This window comes from Anastrepha obliqua, chromosome 1 (genome assembly GCF_027943255.1).
Source record: "Anastrepha obliqua isolate idAnaObli1 chromosome 1, idAnaObli1_1.0, whole genome shotgun sequence".
NCBI lineage: Eukaryota > Metazoa > Arthropoda > Insecta > Diptera > Tephritidae > Anastrepha > Anastrepha obliqua.
This window is the reverse complement of record NC_072892.1, coordinates 118509855-118522148: the sequence shown is the minus strand read 5'-3', so window position 1 is coordinate 118522148 and position 12294 is coordinate 118509855. Positions and strand designations below refer to the sequence as shown.

Below are 12294 nucleotides of genomic sequence, written 5' to 3'. Positions count from 1 at the left end.
TTTATTTTTTGCTGACTTTGAAAGTGGTGCAAGTCCTTTTGAAGTCATTAAAAGTATAGGTATTTGAAAAATTATTATGGTACATCATAAATTTAAATCACTTTAATGTTGAAAAAATACATAATTAGTGTAATAGCCTATATCGGCATTTTTCAAATTATTCAAATGCAAAACCTTAAATATCTTCATATAAAAAAAATACACTTACACCTCTTTCAAAGAAAACGGCTTATGTAAGTACAGTTGTACGTACCCATATATAATATGTACATATATAATGCGCCGCACTGTACATATATTGCAATTAAAGGATTATAATCAAGCTTTATAGCAATTTACTTTTATTTGCACTGTAAATGGCCCACACGCCCCCGCATTTGTAGATTTTCTTAATTTAATTTTTTTCTATACATTTCCTGTTTCGGCCTTCATTCGAGTGCAACAAATCGCTTTGTTTTATTGCTGCACTTTGAGTTCCACCCCCCACCAAAATAGGGCCAACATCAAATAGCAGAAAAAAGCGCAAACAAATATAAATGCATATTAAGCTGGCAATTATGAGTGCAAATACAAGCGCATGCAATACATGTGAATACCTACATATGTACTTGCAAATATTGAACAATTCACATAGCCCTTCCCTCTGCTTCCCGCACATCATGTCAACCACAAAATCGGTTAAAAACCGTGCAACACTAATGCTAACCTCGGCTATGACCCACAACCACAAAGGTCAGCGCATTTCAAGGTAATACGGGCGCACTGCACATTCATATAAACACACACACCAACAGTTTAGCGTTCAGACGCCCGACGGACCAAACACCTAGCCACAGCTGCTACTGCGGTAAACTCAAAAAGGGTGTGTAAACTGGGTGCTACTATATTAATTTGCAATACCATAGTTACAGTAAGCACAGCAACAAATTGCATTAACTGCAGTAGTAACAATCGCTTTGGTGGCGACGCCAACAAAAGTGCTATGCGCTCATATCAAGGCTGAGCGAACAGAATGCGTTGTGGCCGATTGCAATGTACGCTAGCAACAATCCACTACAACCTTAATAACGATTGTGTGAAGAAACAATTGTGATGCCAATGTGCTGGTATACTACACCTACACATTAACTTATACATACACAAGTGGTCAACAAAATAGGTAACTACAGGAAAATAAGGATATCGCAGATGGAAACGCAGCAGTTTTTGTGAATAAATATGGGTTTAAAGGGGAAAGAGGCGTATTTTAAGATTTGAGCTTGAAATAAAACATATCTTATAATTTTACATAACCTCAAATATAGTCAAAAATCGTTCGATTTCGCTAGAGTATCTGGAAAAATTCACGTCCTGGTTATTTTGGGGTTGAATTCAGATTCAGTACATCAAAAACCTATACACATATATATGTAAGTCAAAACGGGAATATATACAACAAGCCATTCCACCGTTGTGAATACTCAGATGATATACTTATAATGGTGAAAGGCGGAAGTGAATAAAAAATTGCGTTAATAAAAGAATAGTGAAAAAATAGAAAAAATAATAAGAACTACTGGGCTAGGAATTAACGCGGAGAAAACGAAGTTTATGGTCAAAGCCAGCTCCGCTTTAAAGCATGATGACCTGCTTGTGGTAGACTATTTGAGAGTGTACAAGAATGTACCTACATAGAAAGCTTTTAGCAAAAACTTTTAGCAAAAAGCGAAACTCTGATAAGGTTTATAAAATCTCAGAGAATAAGATGGCTTGGGCACGAATTTAGAATGCCCAAGGAGAGAACAACTCGAACGACAGTTGAATTACGCCCTATTGGAGACCGAAGAAGAGGACACTCCAGAAAGAGATAGCTCGAAAATGTGGAAGTTGACCCTGAAAAGCTAAACGTGCGGCAGTGGAAGGAGGCAGCCTTGGATAGAGACAGATTGCGCAAAGTTGTCAATGAAGCAGTGGTGCACCAAGGACTGTGATGCTAATAGGAAGAAGAAGAAAAAGATATATAATTTGCTCTATATAAAGGCGGCCGCCGTAGACATACTCTTCGGGAATACGTAGGTTCGAATCTCCATGCATTAAACAGCAAAATGATAGAAACAGTGTTTTCTAATAGCGGTCGCCCCTCGGCAGGCAATGGCAAACCTCCGAGTATATTTCTGTCATGAAAAAGCTCCTCATAAAAAAGATCTGCCATTCGGAGTCGGCTTAAAATTATAGGGCCCTCTCTTTGTGAAACAATATCAAGACGCACGCCACAAATTATAGGAGGAGGTCGCCCAAACAAGAAGGGCGTAAGTGCCATTTATACTACGTATACAGGGTCCACCACTCGAAGTGTAACCAATTAAAAAGGCCATAAACTTAGTTTGAAAAATTACCTTCATTCAATTCAAAATAAAAATGTGTGAAAATTATACAAAATTAAGAATCAATTTACTTTTGCTCGATATGATCACCTTTTGTCTTAACTGTGGTCTTAAGACGGCCCAGAAACGAATCGCAAGCTGCCCGAATGTGACTTGCAGGTATTTTGGCCCACTCACGGACAATGACTTTTTTCAGCGTCTCGAAACTAATGGATCTTTTAGTTCGGACCTTGCTCTCCAAAAAGGCCCAAAAAGAATAATACATCGAATTCGCGTCTGGTGAATTCGAGAGCGGCTTCAAAGGAACCTCCGATAATTTCTCGATAATTTTTCGCATTTACCAGGCTCGATGAAAACGATTGGAGTGCGCTCATCTGCGGTTACAGTGTCCCAAACTATTGCCTGTGGCGGGTGCTGCCTCCTGGCGGGTACTGCCTCGATGACTCAAATTCTCGTATGAATGGTCGATTAAATAAACTCTATCGTTTTGAGAGTTTGCGAATTGCTAAATTTGAAAAATTTTCTCGTCAAAACACATAATGTTTGGAAACTGACCGCTTTCGGCCAAGCGAAGCAACTCCTTCGCTCTCTCAAGTCTGATTTGTTGCTACTTTGGTGTGAAATTGCCTTGCGCCTTTTGGATCTTGTAAGGCTTGACTTTTAGATCATTTTTCAGTATGCGGAGGATCTTTCGCCATTTGATTGGCACTTCGTCGGGATCTCGCTCGAGTCGCTTCTTCACTTTTTGAACCATTTTTCGTGACGTTGCAGTCTTTTGATTACCACCTCCATGACGTTTCGCGCCGCTACTGGCATCGTTGTAACGAGTAATGGTGCGATAAACAAAAACTTTATTTACTTTAAGGTGCTCGAGCTCTCGAACTATCGCTGGATGTGATTTTCCAGCCAAATATAATGCAATCACATCCAATAATGCAATTGAAATCCATTACTCCATGCTCTCGGCAACTCGCCGCGTGCTTGTAAACTCTGAACTGTCATTTAGCCAACTAACAGACAGCTGATGTCCGTGCATCTCTGTTTCACGATGGGTCTATAATTACTGACGTCATTGCGGTTGGCAGATTTGAATGCTGGTAAGATAATGCAGAGCATCCAGGAGTTCAGAAAAACACCTTTGCTTAGGCATTCATTAAATGAGTTCACAATTGAACTAGATATTGGGGCAAGACCTTCGTGATCAATTTCTCGACTACATTTAAGGTTATGTATTGCCAACTCAACGCGGCTAACGTTCACTGAAGCTATCAATGCAAGGTGAGGTAAAGGATCCAACATATTAGGAATAATGGATACATGATTTTCATGTACTTGTTGGAAAAATTTGCAAACAAATACACCCCTTCGCAGAATACACTTGTGTGAAATCCGTTCATTTCGCGTTTCGTGTATTTTGCCAAACTCTCTTAGAATATTGTCTCAGAGATAGTTATGACAATGAAGCTGCCATAGAAACCATGGAAAAACTTATGTGCGTCTTCGAAACTTGTACTGAAATGTACAAGGCAAAAGCGAACAATGATATTTTTATGGCAAAACATTTGATTTTATTTAAGGGGGTTTGGTTTAGAAATTTCAAAAAATGGGTTTTTTTGTTTCTTCGATATTTCGAAAGTATATTATCCTAAGAATATACTGTGAAATTTTCTTGCAGAAATTACCAATATTACAGCTTCTACAGCTCATTAACTAGGTAGCGCGGATCGCGCTCCTGTACCTCTAACTTTAAACTCATTTATCTCGAAACGACTTTTTTCGGCCTGGTCTTGTCAAAAAACCAGACAAACTATTCAATCGAATGGGCTGAAATTTTAATATATTGTTCACAACATCAATGGATATCGCCCGTACTAGAATCATGTTATTATTTGAATTATTTCGTATTTTTTTTTATAAAAAACTGAAAAAACCTGATTTTTAGAGTGTGATATTCAAAACCGCGCCATTTTGTATTTTTTTTTTTATTCTCGGAGGCATAGCTACAGTCATACTGATTAATATTTTTTTGGTTTTTGTATTCCAAATAAATAAAAGAGCCAAAATGGACAACACCATCCAGGTCCAATTTTTCGGGAGGGTCAACTTCAGTGTCATTTTTTAAATTATTAAAATTAAAAAACATTTTTTTTTTTTCATTTTGGTATGTAAAAGAAGTTAAATAAAAACACCTTTTTCTATCATCTGATGTTTCGCGAACATGACCCTGTGCACAAATCCACTTAACTCCAGATATTAGCACAATCCTAATGGATAAATTAAGTGTTCCGGATCGTCGGCCGAGATGCTTTGCGGAATGTAAGCCTTTTGAGCAAGCGTCAAATGTAATAAGAGGCATTGGGAAAACAGTTATATTTTTTCCTCATTCTCAATTCTCTGTATTTTTTGTTTTTGTTTTCCTTGGTCACTCCATTCGGGAGTATAGGGCCTCGACAAGACTTAGTATTGCGTTGGTTTCGTTAATCTATTTGATTTCTGCCAGGGCAGGTGATTAGCCTGCCTCTAACAGTCCTAAGTAGTGGCAATGCCCACCAGTCGTTGCTTAGGAACAACTCCTCCTTACTGCTTGAAGCGCCATCTGTGTGTCACATTTTTCTGGCAGAAGGATCACACACAGATGGTTGAGGACTTCGCTAAATTTAGTGTGTCTGCGTATTACCGCGATTGCCCGCTTCCTCTTGCTGGCGCAACTGATGCAATGTGTAACTGTGTCTTTTTTCTTTGTTTTTTCTTGTTTTAGCAGCCACAATGGAAGTAATGCCTTGACTTTTGTGCGGAAGTAAGGATTGGAAGGATAAGGTTGTTGGAGTTGAGGAATGATTTGTTTTTAATAGAAACTATGTAGTAAAGTAGGAAAGTTTGGAAAAATGCGAGGACCCTGGGGATTCAAACCCACAACCTCTGGGATGTTGGCAGGCTAGTGCACTTACCCTAGAATACCGAGGCCGCTTCTCTGTATTATACAAACGTTATAACGAGTTTTCTATCTGTGTTCTACGCTTCGAGTCTGAAGATCTTTGAGGTCACTCAAATAATGGTTTGATTGCTGTGAAGGTATTCGGACACAGTCTATAAAGATGCCAGTGCCAGAAGAGACTTAAGGGGTTATATACCTTGTGTTTTTCAAAAAAATCAAAATAAATTTTATTTCTTTATCGTAAAGTACAATCCTTTGAGAACATTTTCCAAAAATTTCATAGAGATCTGAGCAATAGATCGAAAGTTACAGCGTTTTAAATTGTGCGTCGTCACGTCCTGAGCGTACGGCCTCATGCGGCGCTTGAAACTTTAAACGCGATTATCTCAAAAACGTGTTTTTCCAAAAATGCTTTTGCGGTGGACGCGATTGCAAAAAAAGTATTCAACCGATTTTTATAATTTTTTTTTTAAATTGTTCGTAATTGATGTCGCCTCTTAGTGAACGATCAACTTTTTATGTATAAATTTTTATTTTGCAGATATGAATTTTTTAATGCCAATTTTAGGACTGTAGAATTGGAGTTTTTTAAAAACATGTTCCTATTTTCACAAAAATCAAAATATTTAATATATTGATCGTTCACTAAGAAGATATAACCCTATACTAATGAAATCTTTTCGATTTTTTGATTTCAGTTGACTTGGTGGACTTGAATCGCGTCCACCGCAAGCCTCTTCCAAAAAAAAGGGTCTTGGGGGAAAACGCCATAACTCCGCCATTTTTAAATATTTTTACACAAACAAAGCCTTTTTTTTCTTTAAACATTGTAATATCCAATAATAAAAACTTTTATACAGTAAAATTATTGCTACATATCTTTAAAAAAAACCCAACTTTCGCTAATTTCACCGGACCACAAGGTATATAACCCCTTAAGGAGCGAGTGTGGAAAACAAAAATTTGCTTGTCAGAAGTTACCATAAGAAAATATCTCCTAAGACTATTACTTCAAAACTTCTTTGATGACCGATGAGCTCCAGAGTAATTGAAGATTCCATAATAAAATTGATTTGCATTTACATATTATGAAGCTTCGTAAACATAAAGGAATTTGTTAACTTCGCTTACTCTAATAAACTATGTAGCACAATTTTTTTTACTCTTTGAAAAACTAACTGTTGCAGAAATTCGTCTGAAGAAACGTCCGTATTTATTTTTATAACTATCTGTGTATATAACTGTACCTATAGTGTAAATGTACCGCACTCCCTTACAAAGACTTTTTTTTTGCATTTTGCCTGTGCATGAATAAGTTTGCTTGCAGCCATCAGCAAAATTGGTGGAAAACTGAAAGAGAATGGCGGCTATTTTTCAATCGCAACGCACCGTAAATTGACTATTAAATCCTGGTTAAATGACGCATTTGTGAACGCCGACGCATATTGGATTAATTTGTAGTGAGATGGGATTACAAATACCATTAAAAACTTTTATACTTAATGAAATCTCTACAAATTGTGCAACATTTAATCATCATTATCAACAACTACATACATACGTACGAACGCACTTACACTACTGCAATGCCAGAGTATGTAACCATTAAACGAATATAAATATCTGTGATTGAATGCGCATGCATTAGGGTGGTACATTACGTATGTATATACATAAACCCACTACAATGGCACAGCATGCGTACATTATGTGAACATATTTATCCTTGATTGTGTATATATTAGGGTGGTTCACAAAAAACTTCGGTTTATTAAATATTTCTTAGAACACCCATTTTCGGGGTTTTTACGTCTTTAGAAATTAAAATTAAAATTTGAAACAGGCGAGCCAAAAAACACCAAGGATTGGTAACTCCTAAAAGACTCAGGCTAAAAAGGCCATTTTGTTCAAAGCTTTGGAAAGTAAAAGGGCAGATAGTCAAAGAGGAAAGGAGAGAAGTAACAGAGAGAAAGAGATAGGATAGAATAGATACAGAGACAGAGATGGCTAAGAATTTTCCAGATTCTTTGGCAAATCTGAAAATATCCTCCAGTTTGATAGAACGAATATTAAGCTTTCTTATGACATTGGAACCCAAAATTCCAGCAAAGGTAGGACACTCACAGAGAAAATGCTCAATGCTATACGACTCCTCTAAGCAAGACAGGCACACCGGGTCCTCTATGATCTCAATGAGGCTCATATGCTAACCCCATGAGTTGTGTCCTGCAATAATACCGACCATCAACCAAAAATTTTTTTTTTACCAAGTTTTAGAATAGTGCTCGACAATTTTCTATTCAGGCTTGTCACAAACCACTTTGCAGTTCTGTAGCATTCCTGACTGGACCATCCCTTTTTATACATGATTCCGACAGAACTGATTCCGATTATTGGCTCTGGTCCCTGTACGGTAACCGCTGATCCAAAGTTGGCCAATTCATTGGCAATTTAATTTCCTTGAACAGCGCGTTGCCTTGGAACCCATACCCAGTACAAGCTTATTCCGTCTGACAACAGAATTAAATTTATTCTTACATTCCTGAACAATCTTTGAGGTTTGCTTTGCGTTCTCTAGAGCCTTCAGTGCACTAAAGACTCCAATCTGTTTCCCACTCTATCTACTCTCAATTATTCATTCTGCTACTTTCAGAATGGCAAAAATTTCCATTTGAAAAACAGTTACCATTCCCCTCATAGCGTAATGATACTTGTCACTATTGTTTGAGTGACATCCGGCTCCAGAACTTATTTCATTGTTGGACCCATCGGTAAAAAAAAATATACGTAAAATTTTGTTTAGTGCATTCTGGATTGCTCCACTGCTTACATTTGACATCAAATTTCTTTCTATAATAAATGAAACTATGGGCACAAGATCGTCCTTAGCTGAAGAAAAGAGGGGGTGCTATTCAGATAGCATCTTAAAGATTTCTCTACGCCCCGAAGTTCCGTCTTCGTTCTGAAATATATGTAAATATGATTTCACATTGTCTACAGTCTACACAATGCTTTTATGGCTTTCTATAGGGATGCTTTCCATTTCAATTCAACCGTGCTATTCGGGTCATGTTCTTCGATTTCGATGTAACTTAAATATGTTGCTCTCTGGTCAAAATAATGAGACACATATTTTTTTGTTCGCCCGAAAAAAATTTTTTTCAAGAGTTATCGGCAATTTTGTATTTCGACTCAAACTCGATTTTTTTTAATTATATAAGAAACAAATTTTTTTAAATGTTCATAACTTAGTCAAAAATGAACCGATTTTAATAGTTTTGGGTTCAAAATGATTGTCATTACTTACACGAGCGATTTCATGTAGAAACAGTTGCAAAAAAGTAGTTGAAAATTTTTTATTTTGCAAAAAACAAAAAATGCGAAACAGGTTTTTTACTCAAAAATTCATTACTCAAAAACAACTCATTTTAGCTACTGGGCATTCAGCTTAATTGAAGTTTGAGGTGTCCTTTTGATTTGGAAAAAGTTATATAAAAATACACTTTTTGAAATATTGAATTTCGAAAAAATTTCAATTTTTTTAATATTAATTATAATTTGATAGATAATTTCATGAAATTTATTTTTTTGAATCTGTCCACAGCGGCTACGAGTTACGTGGTCCATTGGATCAATCTAATTTTTTACTACTTTTTCGAATAAATCTGGCGTCAATGGTGGCATGAATATTGCAATAAATCGATTGTTAAGCACGCAAGTGTGCATTAAATTGCATTAAATTGATAACAAAAATTCAGCTTAAGTAACAGCAGATCCTTTCTCATTTCGACAAAAATAAAGACCGATGATGCCGCCAGTGCTATATACATTTTAGCGAACAGGTTTTTTCTTTTTCAAAGTAAATTTGCACAATTTGGAAGCGTTGGCCTGACGTTAACGATTCAATATGACTTAACAAACCTTACTGAACAAAAATGTCAACGCAGTTTGCCACTCTCAGCTGTCAAACCATAGTTATTGATACGAAAGTTCTCATGCAACAATAAAAATACCCGATATATAACAAGTTTCAACAGAATTCCTTTACGTTTTAAAATCATGTCGCATCCGCTATTTTGAATTTTGAAAAGCTGACTTCAGAACTGCACTCAGAGATACTCAAATCACTTGAGTAACGATTTCAAGCCTTAACAACTTTAAAATTATAGATATTTCTAAATTATTTATATGAAATGAACGGTTTTATATCAAAATGACTTCGTTCTCATAAGATAACAATCGCCTTTAAAAAACAAGGAAAAAAAACTTGTAATTTCTCTTTTCATGTAGAACAATTCGACTTTTTTCTGAATAACCCTACCATAAATATGTACCACTTACCAAGCCGGCCCGCATATCACAGTAAAATTCAATGCTCGAGGAAAGTTGCGCTTTGCTGTCGGTGGGGCAGGGGCTCCCTTGCAGGTACAGCAACTGAGCGGTTGTACGATTATAAACAATCATCGACGCTGTGGGGAAGCCAAGACTCTGAAAGCAAAATAAAAGTAGTGTTTTAGTGCTAAAAATTTTTATACAAACTTCAAAATCATTTTATTATTATTAGTCTACAATAGAGTGATACGGAAAATTTTGTTCAAAAGAAAGCACTGAGTAAAAGGTATTTTTTCCAGCCAACCAAAGAAATTCAGGTTTGAAAACGAAACTGTGGTGTACCAAAAAAAATACTGATTCGTTTTGAAGATGAAAATGGAAGGATTGATTGAAAGCTGTTCGCGCTGATTAAACCAAAACGCTGACTAGTGACACCCCATATGATTGATTGCGATTCCTTGTGAATTTCATCGGGTGCTCGCTATTTGAGCTTGGCCATCTTTCAATATCTTCCACACTTCAGTCTGTTGACGATAGGCCATTAAATCTCCCAGCAAGAAGAGTCCCGGTCACCTGCTTATTACAATCACTTTGTTAAGAGCGTTGGGAAAATCGTGCCAAAAATTTTGTGTACGTGTGATTTTCTATCCCCTTCATACATATGGATTCGTTTCAGTGCCAGTTACATATAAACGTAGCGACAAACAAAATAACTTTTAGCGCACCGCCGACAGCATATCGCGATAGCAGAGCGGATAGCAGTGCGGGCTTCCGATCCAAAATCCTGGGTTCGAGTCACAAAAGAAAAATCATTTTTATACATTTATTTTATTTTGTTTTATGATATGTTTATGTTTATGAGAAGCTTTTTTTCATGGCAGAAATACACTCGGTGGTTTGCCACTGCTTGCTGATGGGTGACCGCAATTAGAAAAATGTTTTTCTTAATTTTGGTGTTTTCACCGAGATTCGAACTAACGTTCTCTGTGAATTCTGAATGGTAGTCACGCACCAACCCATTCGGCTACGGCGTTTGTTTACTTTTACTGATGCAAAAATGAAAAAAAATATATGAATAAAGTTTGCTTACTGCTTACACATTTTTCAAAGGTGACGGAGAACCAAAATAAAAAGTCGATTTTCAAACAAATACGAGTGCATATGTGTTTGTAACATACAAAAAAGTGTAATTGTGTTAGAGTTTCGGTCACGCAGGTTTTGCTGGGCTTGGAATATTTTATATTAAAGTGTTCTCTGAAGAAATTTACCTCTGCGTACTATAGCGATTTCATCAGCGTAAGCACGAATGCAGGTAAAACAAAGGTCATACAAATCACTGCTCACATCCCCTCAGCTATGGAGCCCTACCAACACGAATCCCTGATCTACATTTACTTTTTTAAAGATGGGAATATAAACTACTGATGCAGATTATCATCTTTAGTTTTATTTCGATAAGGAAGAATTTCGAAGGAATTAACCAACATGGGAGTGAGAAAAATAGCTTCCGAAAGCAGACTGTTGTTGCTTCTAAAACGATTTAAGAAGATTTTTTTTTTGGAGGGTGAGGTAGGGTTCAAAATGCCTTCGCAAGTACAGCGGTCGTCGCCCACTGCGTCGAGTGGTGCGGCCACTAAAACAATTCCTCCTCTCCTTGTGGAGAGACACCCAGCCGGGACTGAAATTGAAATTTGAAAAGATCGAGCCAAGGAGCACCAGGAGATTTGGTGGCTCCTAAAACACATTTAAAAAACTCTGGAAAGAGGGTAGATAGTCAAGGAGGGAAAGAGAAAAGTATCAGGGAAAGAGATAGGAAAGAATAGAGACAGAGATAGAGATAGTTAGTAATGTGAGAATTTTCCAGATTCTTTGGCAAATCTGTAAATATCCTCCAGTTTTAGAGAATGAATATTACGCACTCTCACGACATCGGGACCCACTCACATAGAAAGTCCTCAGTGCTATCCGCCTCCTCCAAGCAAGACAGGCAAATCGGGTCCTCAAAATTTCAATGGTGGTCATATGCTGACCCCATGAGTTGTGTCCTGTAATAACACCGACCATCAACCGAACGTCTTTCCTTCCAAGTTTTAGTAGAAAGTTTCACAGTTTTCTGTTCGGACTTGTCACAAAACACTTTGCTGTTCTGCAGCTTTCTAGACCGGACGATCGCTCTTTATGTAAATTGCATACATAATCGCTGCTCCAATTCATGATTCCTGCGGAACTGACTCCGATTATTGGCTCTGGCCCTTGTGGGGAAACCGCTGATCCACGGTTGGCCAATTCATCGGCAATTTCGTTTCCTTGAACACCGGAGTGTGCTGAAACCCATATAAGTACAAGCCTGTTTTGTCTTGCGACAGAATTAAGCTTCTTCTTACATTCTTGAACAATCTTTGAGGTTTGTTTCGCGTCTCCAGTGCCTTCAGTGCAGCCTGACTGTCACTAAAAACTCCAATCTGTTTCCCGCTCCATCATCTTCGGTTACTTTCAGGATGGCAAAAACTTCCATTTGGAAAACAGTTGCCATTTCCCCCATAGCATAGTGATACTTATTACTATCGTTTAAGTACCATCCGGCTCCAGACCCTATTTCATTCTTGGACCCATCGGTAAAGAAAGCTTGAAACCATATTTATGGAGTCTAAACATTGCACAAGC

General features: G+C 37.3%; 1 protein-coding gene across 1 annotated transcript in view; it reads right to left on the bottom strand.

Moving 5' to 3' along the window:
- The window catches only part of LOC129236925 (cation-independent mannose-6-phosphate receptor), a 190083-nt gene that overhangs the window by 30207 nt on the left and 147582 nt on the right, over positions 1-12294 (bottom strand). Inside the window, exon 11 of the mRNA XM_054871231.1 lies at positions 9640-9786. Within this exon, the coding sequence (XP_054727206.1) occupies positions 9640-9786 (147 nt within the window). The remainder of the gene's footprint in view (positions 1-9639; positions 9787-12294) is intronic.